At 46.0% G+C, this 18168-nt stretch overlaps 5 protein-coding genes across 5 annotated transcripts; all 5 read right to left on the bottom strand.

Annotated features, from left to right (window-relative positions):
- Positions 1 to 6224: 6224 nt before the first annotated feature.
- H6S33_003644 (uncharacterized protein) lies at positions 6225 to 6942 on the bottom strand (the record flags this gene model as incomplete). Its single annotated transcript, XM_044835009.1, has 5 exons — positions 6225 to 6285; positions 6343 to 6368; positions 6510 to 6564; positions 6631 to 6750; positions 6902 to 6942. 5 exons carry the CDS (start codon positions 6940 to 6942, stop codon positions 6225 to 6227), a joined length of 303 nt encoding a protein of 100 aa, XP_044692005.1.
- Positions 6943 to 7714: 772 nt separating this feature from the next.
- H6S33_003645 (uncharacterized protein) lies at positions 7715 to 8271 on the bottom strand (the record flags this gene model as incomplete). Its single annotated transcript, XM_044835010.1, has 5 exons — positions 7715 to 7729; positions 7801 to 7817; positions 7866 to 7933; positions 8101 to 8138; positions 8209 to 8271. 5 exons carry the CDS (start codon positions 8269 to 8271, stop codon positions 7715 to 7717), a joined length of 201 nt encoding a protein of 66 aa, XP_044692006.1.
- A 3938-nt stretch (positions 8272 to 12209) lies between these two features.
- Positions 12210 to 14577, bottom strand: H6S33_003646 (uncharacterized protein; the record flags this gene model as incomplete). The annotated part of the gene is made up of 7 exons (XM_044835011.1): positions 12210 to 12250; positions 12320 to 13641; positions 13699 to 13802; positions 13897 to 14202; positions 14265 to 14338; positions 14420 to 14474; positions 14539 to 14577. 7 exons carry the CDS (start codon positions 14575 to 14577, stop codon positions 12210 to 12212), a joined length of 1941 nt encoding a protein of 646 aa, XP_044692007.1.
- Positions 14578 to 15102: 525 nt separating this feature from the next.
- Positions 15103 to 16722, bottom strand: H6S33_003647 (uncharacterized protein; the record flags this gene model as incomplete). The annotated part of the gene is made up of 5 exons (XM_044835012.1): positions 15103 to 15227; positions 15282 to 16036; positions 16111 to 16348; positions 16410 to 16516; positions 16628 to 16722. The coding sequence occupies 5 exons, from the start codon at positions 16720 to 16722 to the stop codon at positions 15103 to 15105; spliced, it is 1320 nt and encodes a 439-aa protein (XP_044692008.1).
- Positions 16723 to 17173: 451 nt separating this feature from the next.
- On the bottom strand, positions 17174 to 18138 carry H6S33_003648 (uncharacterized protein; the record flags this gene model as incomplete). The annotated part of the gene is made up of 6 exons (XM_044835013.1): positions 17174 to 17413; positions 17477 to 17575; positions 17623 to 17793; positions 17875 to 17922; positions 17978 to 18071; positions 18134 to 18138. The coding sequence occupies 6 exons, from the start codon at positions 18136 to 18138 to the stop codon at positions 17174 to 17176; spliced, it is 657 nt and encodes a 218-aa protein (XP_044692009.1).
- Between the last annotated feature and the right edge of the window lie 30 nt (positions 18139 to 18168).

The raw sequence follows: 18168 nt of genomic DNA on the forward strand, positions 1-18168 counted from the left end.
TGGGAGCCTGGAGGTAAACAATCCAAACAAAAAGTTTAAATTACTGTGTTCATGCATGTTGTCCCATGAGCTCCTTCAAATACGTATTTGATACATACTACACCTTGCACTCCGCCTCCCCTGTTAAGCCCTGTTGAGGGAGGGGAAGGGGAAGGAAAAAAACACCGCAGTGGTTAGTGTAGGGAGGGGAAGAATGGCTAGGTGTATATATTTCGATTAGTCCCGGGTCTGTTGGGCAGTGTTGCGACTCACCAAGCGGGGGGTGAGAGATCCAAACCCATACGTGTTTGGCTGTTCTCCTAGGGGTGACTTTTCCTGTACCCCCTCCCTCCCTCTTTCTCTCTCTTCCCATTTTAAGGAAGCGGATAACTATCTATCTATCTACATGTATCTATACGTGCGGAATATTATTCCTTCTTCTTGAGTCTTCTTGTGCTGACCTCCCCCCCCCCCCCCACTTCCCCGACTACCTGGTACCTGTACTTTAGTATACATCATACCACTCTTCCGTACCCCCAGAATCCCAGCATGTATAGTTTACAATAGCCAGGAGGGCACAGACAGCTGGTAGGCAGGTACAATATCAAGGGCCCACTCGTCGAGCCTCGTGAGGGGCGAGGGTGAACCCTAGCAACAGCGGCGGCCTACATGCTGCCGTAGCTACTCGGCTTCTCTTGCAGCTTTGCTCGTCAACTAGATTGCCTTCTCACGATCGGGATCAATTCCCGGCGTGAGCCGAGAACGGAGACGAAATTGAATTGCGAATTGGTCGCGGGGGGGACTAGGGGCAGGGAAACAAGGGCAGGATAGCACGAGAAGGGAAGGAAAACACGAAAGTGATCAGATAAGATGGATTGATGGGGATCTCCGGCCGCCCCTTTCGGGTAGGCTAGGAAAGTTCTCCTTTGACCACCCGCAAATAATCACGAGATAAAGTAGTCCTGGTCGCTCAGGCGAGGATCGAAGTAGAGGGTTAGGATCGCGTTTGACTCGAGCCTCTTCTCCCGCAATGGTTCTGTATTATTTAATGCGGGGTAGCAAATCTCACGATGCTTCCTAGGGGATTGGTGCGGAGTACTAGGAGATCACGCTTTAGAAGCTCACGTTGGGCTCCAACTGTTACACCATGTACCGACCTATGATGTTGTGCCCTACCAGTCCTAAGATATTCGTCTGATGAAGTGTCCTCTAAATTTAAGATTTAGCATTCGAAAATGAATGACCAAATATGAGAAAAGGAAAGCAACAGCAAAAGCAAAAGAAAGGGGAAGGAAAAACGAAAAGAAGATTAATGTGTTGTCCTGTTCAATGACGGATGAGAACACAACGTCGCGGTATTGCTTTTTATTTTACAAGTCTTAGGAGCCTTACCTTTCGCCGAAGAAAAAAAGACAGTATGTATCTAGGCGCCTTTGAAAAATTGAAGCTTTTACGGTAGGAAGGATTACGGTGGTAAACGAGCTGCGTCCGTCGGCACTTGTTGGTAGAGAGGCGGCGTCCAAGATCCAGATCGATCACCGCATGACCCGAGTATGCCTCGAGTAATTTGATTGCTCCAGCCAGTTTTTCGCAAACAAATGACGTCGATAGGCGCATCATGATTGATTGATCGATTGCTTAAGCCTCTTTTAAGTCCTAATTGCACCACCAGATTAGTGATTTGCTTTTCGATGGTTGCAGCTGCTTATGAAGCTGACACTTTGTTTCTGGGTAAGGTGATAAGAGAGAGACATTTGATATTTTGTACCTTGCATTCGTCTCAAGGGCTGTCCCGGAACATCTTAAGATGCGCCAGGCGCCAGGTGCCAGAAAGCGGCAATGTTCTCGTGGTAGACTGCGTCATAGTTCTCTCCTATCCAGTCTGAGATGAGAATTTCAGATAAACAAACATGGACTTACGCTCTTCGTAACCGTAAATTCTTTCGAGGCGCAATGTCGGTGCGGTGGCGGCGGCGAGAGCTGAGAGTTGAGTTGAGATGGATGAGTCGTTGGAAAGGAATGTTTTGCGTGTAACCGAATGACGTCATGATGGGCATTTTCAGGTAAGCCTTGGCAATATCAGGATTCGGACCTCTTCGCAGATTAAAAGGGACGAGACATTTCTTTTTATGGGGAAATGTTAGCTTTACAACGCCTTATCACGAGTGTTTTCGCACTTTGGCGCCTTAAGTGCAAGCCCAATATTGGCTTCGCACGCGCGGGGCGTCTCGGCTTAAAAGTTAAAACCGCGTGCATCCACATAGATAATATGGACCCTTAAACTGCCATCTCCTTCTAAAAAACTTTTCTGATGAACAATCAATCTACCTTGATGGCCATTATACAGAGATGTTTCCCAGTATCTATCGATTACTGATCTCAGGACCAAGATGACTGACAAAGCTAGAATACGAATCCCTGAGTATACAAGGAATCTTGTCGCTGCATCGTTATTGCGATCATTTCCCTCCACAGACAAAGATCAACACGCGATACAATTTTCTAGACCGATTCAGGCTCGCCGGGTGTCTATAGGGGTATGATGTGCACCTGTACAGAAGATTTTCCTTCCTGCCGCTACAACAACCTCTAGTAGGAGAGTATCGGAAACAAGGGTTTAATCCAACTAAAACTACATACAAGCATGCCCGAACTTTTATTGGCTGGTAGTTTAGGGAGCATAGCCAGTGATAATGCTGGTCAATAAACGTCGGTATCCTAGCATAGCGCTTGAGAGCCTTGGCAGTCGATTGAGAATGATATATTACGAAAACGATGAGGAAACAGCTACCTTCAGAAAGAATTTGTGCCATTGCAACGTCAACATCAGTAGAATAGGGAGCATCTCTCTCGCTGACGCTGTTCAAGACTTTAATCACGTGACGGTGTTTAGCCATATGTATGTGGGTACAGTGTCAATGACGGGACGACTTCTCGGATTCTCACAAGCTAGATTCGCGTTCATCGCCATAGGACCATCTAAGTGTCCAGGAACTGCTTAATAATTCTTTACGGTATCATCTAATCTTCTCTCCTTCTTGAGAACTAACGACTAGGTACTCATCCAAACAATCGCGTCCGAACCAATTGCGCAAGCTGTCCCTAACTAGCCTTACGTCTGCATAAATAAGGGATTACGTGGCCTTGAGCTAAACGATAGGCTCCCATTCTGATTTATCTCGGAGCGGTGTCACACTTTCCTCCACACTGTTTAGAAAGGTCCGGAGGCCGGCGTCATCCAACCCAATATCCACGTGAGAATTGCAGCCAATTCCACTCCCTATAGTAATATAAATACAATAGAGATTTATCAGTAATCTAGGAGGTAAGACCTTTTAAGTTCATTATTTCATAACTATTCCTCAATATACTAAGACTTATGTATTCTACATAGAATTACTCATGCGTGAATTGAGTCCTGACAATTCGTGGTGGCAACGACCTCACGAAATTTCTCAGGACTTACTTAATTAGCGCGCGAGTACTACAGGTAATAACGTTTACTGACTTTATTATTGTACCCAGGAGGATTATGAATGGATGTATCCTTGATGCAGGGCCCTTACCTTGGATTGAGTTCCCCTGCGATTAAGCAGATACATATATCGAACCCTTTGCAGCTCTATATTGGGGTCTACACCATTAAGAGATCTGTAGTCTTACTTACGGATTTATTTGTCAACAGCTACATAGTCAAGAGCGATTATTTGATACAAGATTAATACGGAATATCATATACGAATTACATAGAAGTATATCTCCACAAACGCAAGTATTTTACGAATTAAGCTAGTCCATGCAGGTCACAGGATGGCAAGAAAGCTCCCCGTATTCGCGTATGTACTGAGGTGTCCAACATGTACAACGACTAATAAGAATTTCCAATACAGCCAGGCCAATTACAAGACAAAATCGTGATTATGGGATCAACTAAGGGCTCCTCTAGATTTGGAATCAGCCGGAATTGATCCTGAACATTGGGAGATATGAAAACAGATCTAGAACAGCCCAGCAAAATCCCCGGGCTCTAGTTATACCTCACGGAAAAACTCGCGCGGGATAATTGCCGAAGGGACCAAACAGGATTCCGCTTCTTAGGGGAGAGATAGGTGAGTATTGAAGTTGAATTTACGCACGTTTATGCACGCCTCTATCCTGCTGCTTGCAGAGTCTCGGGAGTCTCATAAGTTTTTCATACTGGATAATGGGAGTGGTTGTTGGCGGAAGTGACAGATTACGGGATGACGACGATAACGCCCGTAGGAAAAAAAAGCTTAAGTGGTTAACATCCCAATAACTGGCCCCATGACCCATTTTCATTCTGACATACATGCAAGAATGCAGGGTACCTACATGTGGAGTAGGTTATTGAGCACTCTACTCTACTTACACTCTCCCGCATGCGACTGGTCGAGTGCATTGGACATTGCGCGCATGGATCGAGTAAATCACTATCACCGGGTTCTCTCACGGTTGTATGCATGCAACACCTCGACTCGCTACCGCACACCTCAAATCTTGGACGTCGAAGGTGAAACTTCAGACGGAATGACGAGGTTCGATGGGAGCGGGTTGTGGGGGTTATGTCCCGCCTACTACATGTGGAGGTATGTAGGGTACCGCCCCGCGCTCACAGGGTTATGCATTGGTAGTACCCGGCCGTGGAGGTGGAGACATTTTCTGCTTGTAAATTCCGACCGGGAGCCCGAATCGATCTCGATCGTGTACTTTTCGAAAAGGTTTTGGACGGCCATAGCACTTCTGTTCTTTTCTTTTCACGATAGGATCAGAATCTTACTACACAGGCAAACTCACGCCAAGAAGACCTTTCGGGTTCCAAGATTTTAACACGCAGAAAAGCCGCAATTGCAATTCTCACCGTATCGCATCCGCATAGATATAATCAAATCAATGTTGCCTCTGTCACTTTGGGTGTGTGATGAGGTGTCGATCGAAAAAAGAGATATTCACGATACAACCGGTGGGCGGCGAAACATAAGGAAGGACCCCAGGAATTGGAAACAAGTGAGGGCTCCCCCGGCTCTTTATCAAATCAACCGGAAAATTGCGTATGTGGTGTAGAATCATATGTGATAGGATAATAAGTCACACCGGGTCTGTCCCGGGTACTGGGTGCGTGATGCGTGATGCATATGCAGCCACATCGATGAAAATTTTGACAGGAATTATGGTGGGAGCTTCTAGACTTGGTGAGCAGTTGAGGGCGCCAAGCCCGACGATATCCTTCAACACAATATCTACCTACACATACGATAGAATCTCAGCTCATAAAGGATCCGGACCTGCAGAGCCATTTCGGGATATAAGCCCCCTGGACCTTTAGAGCATGGATCCCTCGAAGGACAAATCGCTTGGGTCGTGTTACGGAGGCTGCGGTATACTTAACTCGGAAGCCATTAATATTTGGAGTGTAATCAAAACTCTGCAGTCATGCATCATCACTCGCTATCGCCAAGGCTCCCTAAAAGGCCTAGTCTCATCTATGGCTGGTTGATTGATTATTACTTCATTAGAGGCTTTCAGTTGATCCCTGTTTTCCATTTTCAAAGTGAAAAGGAAACTCCTGCAGCCAAGAGTCTGTCCGAAGTGCATTGAACTATCGACAAACAGAGCATCCTGCAGGTGTAGACTGAGAAATACTCGAGAACGGAATATTTAGCATTAAGTATTCATCAGAAAGTGACATGTCAGCTGCAGAAGCTGACGCAACTTTAGCTGCATGAGTTTTCCTTTCACTTTGAAAATAAAAATTCGGGTCAACTGAAAGCCTCTATTCTCATCTACGGCTACAGGAAACAGTGAAAACTAAGTACCCCTGCAGAGATCTCGAGATATCCTGTAAGTGCGGTCATCTTTTTGAGGGGTACATACATGTATGTATCATGTGTATGTATGTGCACCATCTTCCAATATGAAAAATGGGGGTCAAACATAACATGCATCATAGAAGTGCATATCAGAGCTAATCCCTCCACGATATATTTGCAAACCGGCGAATCAATTGATCAACCGATCACAGTGGAAGGCCTATACTAACGTGGGACCTTCTATGAACGGATCCTACTATAGGTGAAGGTCCTATAAAACGGTTGAGGCTCTTAGACGCTGTAGAGTAAATTGATCCAATTACCGTACCAATCACAATTAACCCCCACTGGAGATCTTCGGTGTCTTATTTCATTACAGCCTAAGCACCTCCCTATTCTACTAGGATCCCATGAATATCATTCCCCTGGCGCAGCTGCCACCTCTGAGATCAGGTTAAGATATTCCCTTCCATGTATACTATTTTTAGGTTTGGTTAATCAACCTCATTAGCTACAGTGTTAAACTAGGACCTACCTCGCTATGGTCGCCTTTATAATAACCTATGGAGTGGAATCGAGTTCAGATATCATTGCTAAAGCTTAATTTTGAGGTGTATCTGCAGCAAATTCTGGCATTAAATCATTATAAACTACCAGGCGAATTACACATATATAAAATCACCTAGGTCTAGGTGCAAATACCTTTAGGAAAAAAATGATGGAAATGCTGGCCATGTTGCTAACCAGCCCAAGCTGACTGTTTGACTCTTTTACTCCTGCTAGGCTAAAGGCTCGATCGAGGGGGTGGAGGTCCTTTGCTCACCTGTCTAGGGAGGTTGGTCTAAGCTGGGTCAGGATAAAGCTGGGGAATGAACTTGCTAGCCCCCCTTGTACTAGGAAAAGAAGCGCTAGAAGACGGGAATCCAACGATGTAATGTTTGAGCTGAAACACAAAATTTCCTTCTACCATGGGTGTTATGGAAGCGATGAGGGAGTTAATTTTTTGGCGTTATGTAAAGCGAAGCTCAATTGATCAAGGCAGGGCGGTGAACCTGGAAATTAAACATAAATTATGCTGCAGGTTTAAATCAAACCCGTTGTCGGATAGTACTGCAGTATACGTGTTTCTAGGCATTTTTCCCCGTTTCCGGTATGCGTGAAAGGCTTGTCTTTTATGCTTCCTAATAAGTCCATAATCATCCCATAGGGGTACCTGAACGTTGGATGTAGAGTCGCGGCCTTTTTTATATGGCAGTCCTGCCTGGGTTTTTATGGGGTACCTATAGTATATACACCATCGGCCGATGAATTCTCAGGGGTATCCAAGTTTTGATACAGGTTTGCGTCATGCAGAAGATCATCGAGTTGAAGATCTTATTTCCGTGGATTCCCTTTTTCGGAAGGAAAAAGAGTTACAACCGGCTGTGATCACAAACGCTCACTCGAAATCAGGTCTCCATTGACGCGTTAATGAAGATCAAAATTTTACCGCCCGCTTCTTAGCCGATGCATCAACCCGTAAGAGGTGAGGTGCCTTGGGCCCTTCAAAGTCAACCCCAACCACAACGTTTTCTTTTGAAATTTTGCGGGGAATAGAAGGCACGGAATTTAATTCCGAACCCTCCCCTGCCTGTTTGGTCTGTGCTACCAGACACGTGGGATTCCTAAGCGAGGCGGTGGAGCAGCTGTAGCTGTATGTAGCTTTCGTCTAGAAACGCACCACACGTCAGACAGACAGACTTACATAGAGGTGCTTGCAGCTCAAACTTCCTCAGGTTTGGACGTGTAGGTAGAGCACAACAGGATAGGTAGAGAGCTGTCGGCCAGTTGATGCGTTAGAAATAGGGCAGTAAAGAAATCCCTAGGAGGCAGACAGGCATGATACTTGGCAGGGAAGAACAATCTGCCTAAACCTTATCTATCTATAGCGCGGGGAAGAGTGTTTGCAGGGTTAATATCCAGATCTTCAATATAAACCAATGCAATGACGTACCGGCCATTTAAGAAACCCTTTGTTCAATCAGTCAACGGTTATTTCCTGATAGCCCTCCTACATACCGTATATTCCGCGCGTGTCAGGAGTGCAGGTATGGTGCGAGAGGCCTTGGGGGGCGACCTTGTAATCCCTGTTCACACCAGTTCAGTATTGTAGCCCTTACAGCCATAAAGTCGAGTTAAAGGTGAGGCTCTTCAATGTTTGCTTCCCGGAGCCAATGAAAGAATTGACTGGGCTGGTGTGTACAGGGTTGACAAGTTCGCCCTCTACTCCCTCTTGCACCATAGCACCCCACACCAGCTCGCATTGGGAGTGAATTGCCTTTGAGACTGAAACTGGGTCGGACCGTTCATCAGGCAGGTCGTCAAAGGGATCTGGATACCATGCACCCATAGAGTAGAGTACCATACCGCCGGATGTTATATCCGCCAAATCTGGTCGATCTGCTCTGCAGCCTCCTTCTGACATGGGTTCTGGGCCTGGCTAAGCGAAATAGAACTTCCAGGTCGGCCTTCAAAACTGATGTGCCTGTGGGTCACAGCGTGCCCTGATCACTGAAACAGGTCTCATCAGAGTATACTAGTATGTAAGAGACTTTCGGAGGAGAACAGATTAGAGAGTCGTTAACACTAAAAATACCTAAGACTCTGGTGCATGTAGGATGCGTATCGTATATCACTTTTTGAATGCCGTACTTAGGAATACGCCGTTAAATACTTAGAATACCAGTCCTTAGAATTATTCTCTACGAGTATTCCTCATACCATGCAGGCCAAGGTCCCTCTATATGGCCTAATGCATGCAGGGCGGTCTTGGGTTTAGTGTTAACACCTCTCACGGTCGTTGGCAAAAAAGACTCTACTAGTATTTCGCTGACGTTTTTGAACTGGGCCATTATTGCATACACCCAAAATCATGAGCTTGGCGTATTTTTGTATGGCATGCAATATCAGTCGCGTCCACAAACGTCAGAGAAATACGAGTATTAGAGTCTTTTAGCTGCGCGAGTTGAACCGAAAGTCGAGCAGGTTGGACAGAAAGTCTAGCTGTTTTCGGAAGAGACTTGCAGTCGTTCAACCAACAAGATGTGCAGGACTTTTTGTCGAAGTGCTCGACTTTCTGTCCAACTATTGCAGCCAAAAGACTCTATTGACCGGTGAGCTATTAGAGACAAGGAAGAACCTGGGTCTTCATAAAACAGAGGGCACTTAAGGTACCGATTCACAGCCAGCGAGATGTCTTGTCTTTGGCCTGACCTATAAGCTGGCCCTCTACCCATGCGTAGTTACACGTCACGCTATGCCAAACCATCAAGGTATGATACATCCGTCCAGGACGAGAACGCACTCTATTCCGAAACGTAGTGTATCCTATGTATCGTATACAGGTCACAGAATCTATTTTAGATCCTTTACTCAGTGCAAATACCGCCATAACTCGATAAATTGGATAGCTTCCAGAGATCAAAATTACTTGTGTGGGGAGCTTCTGATGCAGATCGATGCTATTCAACCAATCACTCGAACAATAATCCCTGGCCGGAGATAGCCAATTTTTCGAGAAATCTTGCATGAGGCACCGCACTCAGATGTATGCAGGCCGAGTCTAGCTCGGTGACATCAATATGGCTCACGAGTAGAGTACTAGGTAGAGTACGTGGGTATATATGGATCTCATTATTGCCCCACTGTGCCCCATATTTTGAAAACCGGGTCCGTTCCCGTTCCTGTTACGATTGCCAGAAACGACTCTGCTGTGCTCTGTCAATGTCGTAAATTTCCACTGTTTTTGAATACGTTTGCCACGGAAGGATAATGGTGCGGAGGAATGCGGGAATTGGGTCTTCATATTCTTCGAGGCCGTGAGAATATGCCGATAAGCACTTGGGTTCTTTCCGGACGCCTGATCATAAGTCAATTGAACACAAACTGCCGTACCCCTGACCTAGTCTATTCACCTACGAAATATCGACGAAATATAGAGTGAAATATATTGGCTGCGTTGGATATGTACGTACTCTAGAGCCATATGCTCTAGTCTGGGGTCTCGTACATGATCCACTGTTTAAAGCGTGAAGGAGTCTAGTAATCACTAGTGTATGTAGTTTGAGTGCCGGAGCAAACTAGAGCATCCAATTATCCAATCAGACGAGCGTTCTTTGTACCACGACAGGCATCCGCCCGATTTTAGTTTATGAAGTTACAGAAGTATGATGTATTGGCCTTGATTAATAACGCACTAGTGTTACACAACACCACGGTTACAGGTGGTGTTGGGCGAGTAGTAATTTTTAACTAAAGCAGCTAGTCTTCCTGGATCCATCATGATCAGGTGTAGAGTAGTGCTACAGCTAGATGCATCTACAGTATAACCCCTACCAAAGTACATGTAGGTGGGATGGGCGCGGGATAGCATTTGCTGTTTCTGATCCAGAACCAGTACTAGGATATCTTAGCGTCATTATGGCGCATGGCATCGAGTGATAATTTGTGATTAGAAATTAAGAACACTAGCATTGATTGCAATTGATTGATAATTCATTTATTGTTTCAAGAATACAGAGTATATGACTCTTAATATTTAAGTAAATATGTAATTAATTAGATGATAATGAATAATATCATGACTCGGGGTAATTTTTCAAACGCATTGAATATACACATGGATAGGTTGAGCGGGCAACCTGCATAGGACTTGAGAGTAATCAAATAACATAATACCATATATATTAAAGTAGATACAAGCTATATGTCACTTCTTATGGACAGCAGAAACCTTTCATACAACCTTATAAGTTCGGACGATTGGAGTTAACTTGCTCCGAGGTAGATGAAGAACTGTAGCAGGTTTTCATTTCAAGAAACCCGAGGACTAAGTAAACCCACTGTCAACGTCTCCTTGTGACATTTGACATAATGAACCTATAAAAATATAACTAAATAGTTCAAGAAATGGTACTCGCAATCTTTTTGTTAATAGGATTTATAGAAGATGTCATACGGGTGAAAGTTAGTGTGTATTTCCGCGAGCTGAAAATACACATCGTGTTGACTCACTAATTGTGTAATCCACTGCATCGTGTGGGAGTTGAGTTTGAGAAGAGATATCCTAGACTGTGTAATGGGCAAGCCTGATGGCATAAGTTTCTTGGCATAGAGATGTCTTCTCCCTGGCATGTCCATCTCTTCGAAGAAAGAGTAAAGTCATGGTTTACAGATTCCACGCGCTGAAACTCGTGGACTGTGAGGACCCGTTTAGCCTTAACGTAGTTTTTAGCTTGGGCCAAAAGAAAATCTGCTGCTTGATCGTATGTAGACTTCAAGGGATTCTCCTCGATCACTCTTCATTGGATTTATTTCTAAATTTCTTAATATCCCTAAGATGTTCTTAATATATTAATAGGCTCCTGGGAAGCAATGAGAAGAATTACGTGTGGATTCTAAACCCTCAATAGTCGATGGTTCCGATCCTTATACATCCCCTTACTAATATCACTATATCTCTATCCGGCGCCTTTTGACGCTACATCAAATCAGTAGGTGTGTTTATATGTTTAAAGTGGGTCCTAACCAGTCCGCTCCTCCTGTTCTGAAACCTCAAGATTTGCAAACTGGAGTTGTTTCTTTTAAATATTAATATTCACGGCTTGAAAATGGTGTTGATTTCCAATAATCTTCAATCAAAATTCCTAGAAGTCCAGCTCTTGTGATCATAGCTATGGTCATGAGATAACAATAAAAAGGTACATACATTGCGAGTGATTTTCCATGATCCTGATCACTTAATGGTATGAACATGTGACTGCATGTAATAATGTGGACTGATACATAATTACTAGGGGTGTGCCAACTCGCGACCGCGAGTTGTACGTTGAATTATGGGTATCAAATAAAATTTAATTCTCCCTCTACAATCATGAGGGGCCTTCAGCCCCATCCTCCTCCTCTCGTGAGTGCTCAGTACTTTGATGTGCCGTGCTGACTAATCCTACCCTGCACCCAGCAGCCAATCAGACCGTTCCAATGTTAGAAAAATTAGCGACAGTACATTATAGATGATCTAAATGTGATTGATCTCTGAAGTGATAATCAAATTTCTAACTCATAGCCACGGCTGTAGAGCTCACATGCAGTCCATAGCCTATCCTGCTTCATTGCCCTACAAGGATCCAAATTCCGAGTGTTTTTTCTCTTTCAATTTCATCCCAAAGTCAAACTATACAATAAAACCCCTTTCGCATAACACCCATCGATATCGAGGAAGGACAAGGGCACAGGAGGGTAATAGGCAAAAACAAAAAAACCCGGTCACACACCTCACCAAACCTCTTTACAGAGAAGTTTACAAGAGGAAAAAAAAAAGAAACAAGAAAATTTTCAGCTTTTTATCCCAAACACCACTCCCATTTAGTAAACACGCTTAAACGGCGGTACAGCCTTGCATTCCACTGTGGAGGTGTATAAGTTAGTGATTGTCTATCATCTGAATCAAGGCGACGGGGGAAATAGGAGCTTACTCTCGTCTAAAGTCTTGCCAACAACTGCTCTGTACTTCAACTCCACAGGGCCTCTGGGCTCCTTCTGCCATGAAAGCGTGTGCTTCATCCATTGCTCATCATCTCTCTCTGGGTAGTCCTCACGGGCGTGCGCGCCTCTAGACTCCTTCCTTGCCGCAGCTGAGTTAGCAGTCTGCTGGGCGCAGGTAAGTAAGTTATCCAATTCAAGAGCCTCAACAAGATCTGAGTTCCAAATCATGCTACGGTCCTTAATACCAAGCTCCCTGTAGCTCTCATCGACCTTTGCGATCTTCTTGACACCCTCGTCAAGGGACTCCTGGGTACGGAAGACCGATACATCTGCTTGCATAGTCTTCTGCATATCGAGTCTGATCTGGGCTGTGGATTTGGGGCCGTCACTGTTTCGTACGCGGTCAAGGTTGGCAATGGATTCAGCACCGATGTCCGCGCGAACAGGTTTGAGGGGAGTTCCGGGGGTGAGAGTGTCACGGATGGTGTGAGCGACAGCACGGCCGAAGACGATAAGATCGAGAAGGGAGTTGGCACCAAGACGGTTGGCACCGTGAACGGAGACACAGGCAGCTTCACCGCAGGCGAAAAGACCTGGAACAACCTTGTCCTTGCCCTGTTCGTCGATTGTGAGGACTTCTCCAGTGTACCGGGTGGGGATACCACCCATGTTGTAGTGGACAGTCGGGAGAACGGGAATAGGTGATTTGGTGACATCAACACCAGAGAAGATGGAAGCAGTCTCCGAGATACCGGGGAGACGCTCGTGAAGAATTTCTGCGGGAAGGTGGGAGAGCTGGAGGTACAAGTGATCCTTGTCTGGACCGACACCACGACCTTCTCTAATCTCGAGAGTCATTGATCTACTCACGACATCTCTTGATGCAAGGTCCTTGGCAGTGGGAGCATAACGCTCCATAAATCTCTCTCCCTCAGAGTTGAGCAAGTATCCACCCTCCCCACGAGAACCCTCAGTGATCAAACATCCGGCACCGTAGATACCAGTAGGATGGAACTGGACAAACTCCAAGTCCTGGTTGGGGAGACCGGCACGAGCAACCATGGCCATACCATCACCGGTACAGGTGTGCGCGGAGGTACAAGAGAAGTAGGCACGCCCATAACCACCAGTGGCCAAAACAGTCTTGTGAGCGCGGAAGCGGTGAAGAGTACCATCTTCTTGGTTGTAGGCGAGAACACCAACACACTCACCATCCTCCATCAAAAGATCGAGGGCGAAGAACTCGATGAAGTAGTTTGTGTTGTGGCGAAGGGATTGTCCGTACAAAGTGTGGAGTAATGCGTGCCCAGTTCTGTCACATAATTAGAACCTATGGTCGAAACTTTGTCTCCAAATCCAAAATACATACCTGTCAGCAGCAGCGCAGCATCTATAAGCTTGACCGCCCTTTCCATACTTCTTCGACTGACCACCAAAGGCTCTCTGGTAGATCTTACCATCTTCCGTTCTTGACTGTTCAAGTATTAGCCCCGGGGTTCAGAATTCACCGCTGGCCCGCTAACCATCCCCGCATTCCCGTATAAGGATCAGGGCCCAGTGTACTCACGAAAGGACATCCATAGTTCTCCAACTCAATAACACTTGCCGGTGCCTCTCTCGTCATGTAATGAATAGCATCTTGATCTCCTAGCCAGTCACTTCCCTTCACGGTATCATACATGTGCCATCTCCAATCATCCTCGTGCATGTTTCCTAGCGCGGCATTGATACCACCCTGCGCTGCCACAGTGTGAGAACGGGTGGGGAACAGCTTTGATATACAAGCCGTGTTAAATCCAGCCTCTGCGAGTCCAAACGCCGCACGAAGACCAGCGCCTCCCGCACCAACCACAATCGCATCGTACTCATGATCCTGGGAACCAATCAGCCGGTCTCGCTTGGAGTAGATGATGTAGGACGAAAAAGAGCACATACAACTACTGGGTACTTGGAGGAAACATGTGGACTTGCTTCCTTTGCGCGAAGGTGCTGTGATGCGAATATCTTCGCTAATGGACGCAAACATTTCCGTCAGAATACTCACATGCACAAACACCCCGCGGCGGGGTATCAGTTTCAGTTAAGCTTACCAACAGGTTTAGAAGCGTGGAAACTTCTTGTTTGTAGTTTAACACGCGGCGAAATCTACTCATACTGGTCAGCTCCGCCACCGAGGAAATTGGATGTACATGGGCGGGGGAGAACTCACGCGCGAGGAGACAAATCTCCTTAGGGCGAGGGAGCTCATATTGAAGGTATCTAGATATTACGGATTGTGCTATAGCACACGAAGAAGAGGGGAGAGATTGGCAAAGAGGGAAGACAGGTGAAGTGAATGAGAGATGATGATGGAGAGAGAAAGATGTTAGATTCCTGTTCAGTTCAAACCACGGCGGGCAGGCGGCTATCGGAGAAATGGTCTTGGCCATTCCGCTTCCTCGGCAATCTGATTCTCGATGATATTCCATGTCCCGGGACTTGCCTACTAATGACTAAGCGTCCTGGTACACCAATCAGCAATCGCTGTTTACAAAAGTCGTCTGCATACCCCACATCGTCTTGTGTGATCTGCTCTCACCGCCGGTAGGGTACACAAATACTCACATGCTCGCGGGTTTCCCAGTGATAATCACACCCCGCATATGAGAGATCAAGAGTTAAAACAAAAGAGAGAGACAATTGGACATGGATGGTCAATTAACAGATATGGTACAATCAATTCGCCTTCATCAGCGCTCAATCTAATTCCACCCCACCCATCTATAAAATCCATCTAATTGTATTGCATGTAGGTAGCTGTAGAGTTGAATTTGAGATTGCCCTTGATGACCTTCTCAACGGCAGACAAAAAGTCCTTCTCGGTTGCGACCTTTCGTCTCGCACGAATAGCAAACATTCCTTTGTAATAGATTAGCTTCATGAAAATACGAAAGTTATGAGATGGCGACTAACCAGCTTCTGTGCAAACACTTCTCAACTCAGCACCGGTACTGTTCGGACACAATCTGGAAATCAACTCCCATCTGATGTCCCTCTCGACACTCATACTTTTCGCGTGAATTCTCAACACGTTCGCTCTGCCCTCCAAATCAGGCAAGCTAAACTCAACTTTCCTATCGATACGTCCCGGCCTAAGCAACGCCGGATCAAGAGTACTGGGCCTATTGGTAGCAAACATAACTTTAATGTTTCCCCTAGGGTCGAAACCATCTAGTTGAGTAATCAACTCCAACATAGTTCTCTGCACTTCATTGTCGCCTCCAGCACCATCATCAAAACGGGCACCACCGATAGCGTCGACTTCGTCAAAGAAGATGATGCACGCTTTCTTTGTACGTGCCATCTCGAATAACTCACGGACCATACGGGCGCCTTCACCGACATATTTCTGTACAAGCTCAGAACCGATGACACGGATAAAGGTAGCGTCTGTACGATTCGCAACTGCACGAGCACAAAGAGTCTTTCCAGTTCCCGGGGGTCCGTAGAGCAAAATACCCTTCGGAGGATCGATACCGAGATTTACGAACCTCTCTGGAGAAAGAAGTGGGAGCTCGACAACCTCACGGAGCTTCTCAATCTGCTCCTTACAACCACCGACATCACCATAGGTGACATCCGGCTTCTCCTCAACGGTCATCATCGTAACCGAAGGATCGATTCTTGGAGGAAGTGGCAACAAAATCTGATACTTTTGGCGATCCACACTACATATCGCCGTATAGTTAGCACTTTATTACCACCACCATAGTTAACTCTAGATGAATAGACGATCACTTACCCCACCCTCATACCTTCTTCAATATCAGTTGGACTCACTCTCTCCCCCAAGTTAACCACAAACTTTGCAATTTGTTTAACATTGATGACATATTTCGCCTTCTCCGGGTCATCCGCAGACTGAATAATTTTTGTGCACCGAGCGACCTGTAGAGGTTGTTCCTCAGACATACGCTGCTTATCGGCCATGACATCCCATAGATGGGGCGGCGCTAGCCCCGTATCGGATTCCTTTACACCTATTTATCCCCCACTGCCGTCAGTGTTAGGCCCAACAGATACTTGTAAAGAGATCCATACCAATCTTCTCGTTAACCTTAGTTTGTAAATCTTTGATATCCTTTTCGAGCTTCTTCAAAGGCGCCGCATAAGGTGCTGCCCCATAGGTTTTTAGAACTTGAATGTCTCTATAACCCCGTCAGAAACACATTCACGGCCATCACATTATATTTATTCCATCTCATCCCATCTCCTGCGCATCTAAATCTAAAACCTATCTGAAAAGTGATAAAACATACTCTTCTGACAGTGGAATGATCTTCTTCTCTTCCTCCTCATCATCCGCGAACTTCTTCTGGTACTTCTCCCAGTTCTGGCCCGTGGCGCTGGGCATCGTAGTTGTGTATGTGTGCGAGTATCGAGGTAGTTTGGGTTATGGGTATAAGGTAGCTGATGAAGAGGCCGTTAACTGATAAATTTGAGATGGCGAGGTTATGGATGATGAGGGTTGTCGTGGAGAGCTTGGGATGGACGGTTTGGTCTGAGCTCCCGGCACTGACCAATCTAATCTAATCAGCCCCATCTATACATGCGCCAAGCGCGTATTTCTGAGCACGACTGATCGGTATCGGACATACTAGATAGATGTACTTCCCACCACATGTATCAATGGGATTTATCGATAAATCTGGAATTCTATACAATTGAAGGCGCTAGAGATACGCGGGCGGATATATTTATACAGAAATGGGGAATTTGGCTCTTTCCACTACAACAATCACAATAATTGCTGAGAATTTATATATCTACACATTCTGGACGATGTTGAGGGTCCACATTGATGCCTACTCATCGCTATCCGACAAAGCTGGTAGCGCCCCAGGGCCACCAAGAGCATCCACCAAACCTCCATGTGGGAACCTCCTGGGAACGGCAGGTTTATCTGGATAGACACTGTAGACAGCACCACAGAGGCCAAACACAGCGAGTACAAAGGTTCCGATCATGACCATGCCTTTCTGAGGCGTAGTCCAAGTGTACTCCTCGGGAGTGAAACGGCCAAGGATGTCGTCGTCTTCATGAAGCTATGTAGTAGAGAAGATTGATTCAACATTGTGCAGCATTATGGTGGTTCGGGGCAGACTTACTGGTTCCCCGTAGTTGCGGCGACCTTGCTTGTCCCACCAGTCACCGTAAGGGTCTCTGAATTGGCGCTTTTGCGGAATTGGGTTGACGTATCCGCCGTTCTGTGGACGTTAGTTGCTGCGAGTGATGGTGAGAGGAGGGGTCACACCATCTCGGGATCATTGGCTTCGGTGTAAACTGGGGAATTATCGGGTTCCTCGGGAAGCCTCGGGAAACCAGCGCGGAATGACCGTACTCCGATGTATGTAGTAGGGATGGGGCGGGGGAGAATTGGACGGTGGGCAAGTGCCCGGGAAAGAGAAAGCCTTTGGGCAAGCATCTGTGGTGGGGTTTAACGGGGGTATATGTGAGCCTTCCTCAGATCCTTTGTCGCGCGGGGGCGATATTATAGTTCACTCACCTCTTTTGAAGATTGCTTTGATGGAGTGGAGATTATGATAGTACGAATCTGTATGTATTAAGTAAGGATGTGGTTGAGTATGATGTATGCACATTCTACATACCTTTGTTCTCTCTATATGCGGGCAGCACCTACCACGGCTTGATCTGATACCTACAGAAGCTGTGTGGGTTGTTCCACCTTGCCAATACAACCGTCTGCGAAAGTGACGTGTGGGAGGGTCCAGGTGTAAAGTAAATAAGCCCATCCATCCCATTACCCCATTACCCTCCTAAAATAGGAAATTTCGTCCCT

The sequence above is a fragment of the Morchella sextelata genome, assembly GCF_020137385.1.
Source record: "Morchella sextelata strain SCLS chromosome Unknown scls_15, whole genome shotgun sequence".
Taxonomy (NCBI): Eukaryota; Fungi; Ascomycota; class Pezizomycetes; order Pezizales; family Morchellaceae; genus Morchella; species Morchella sextelata.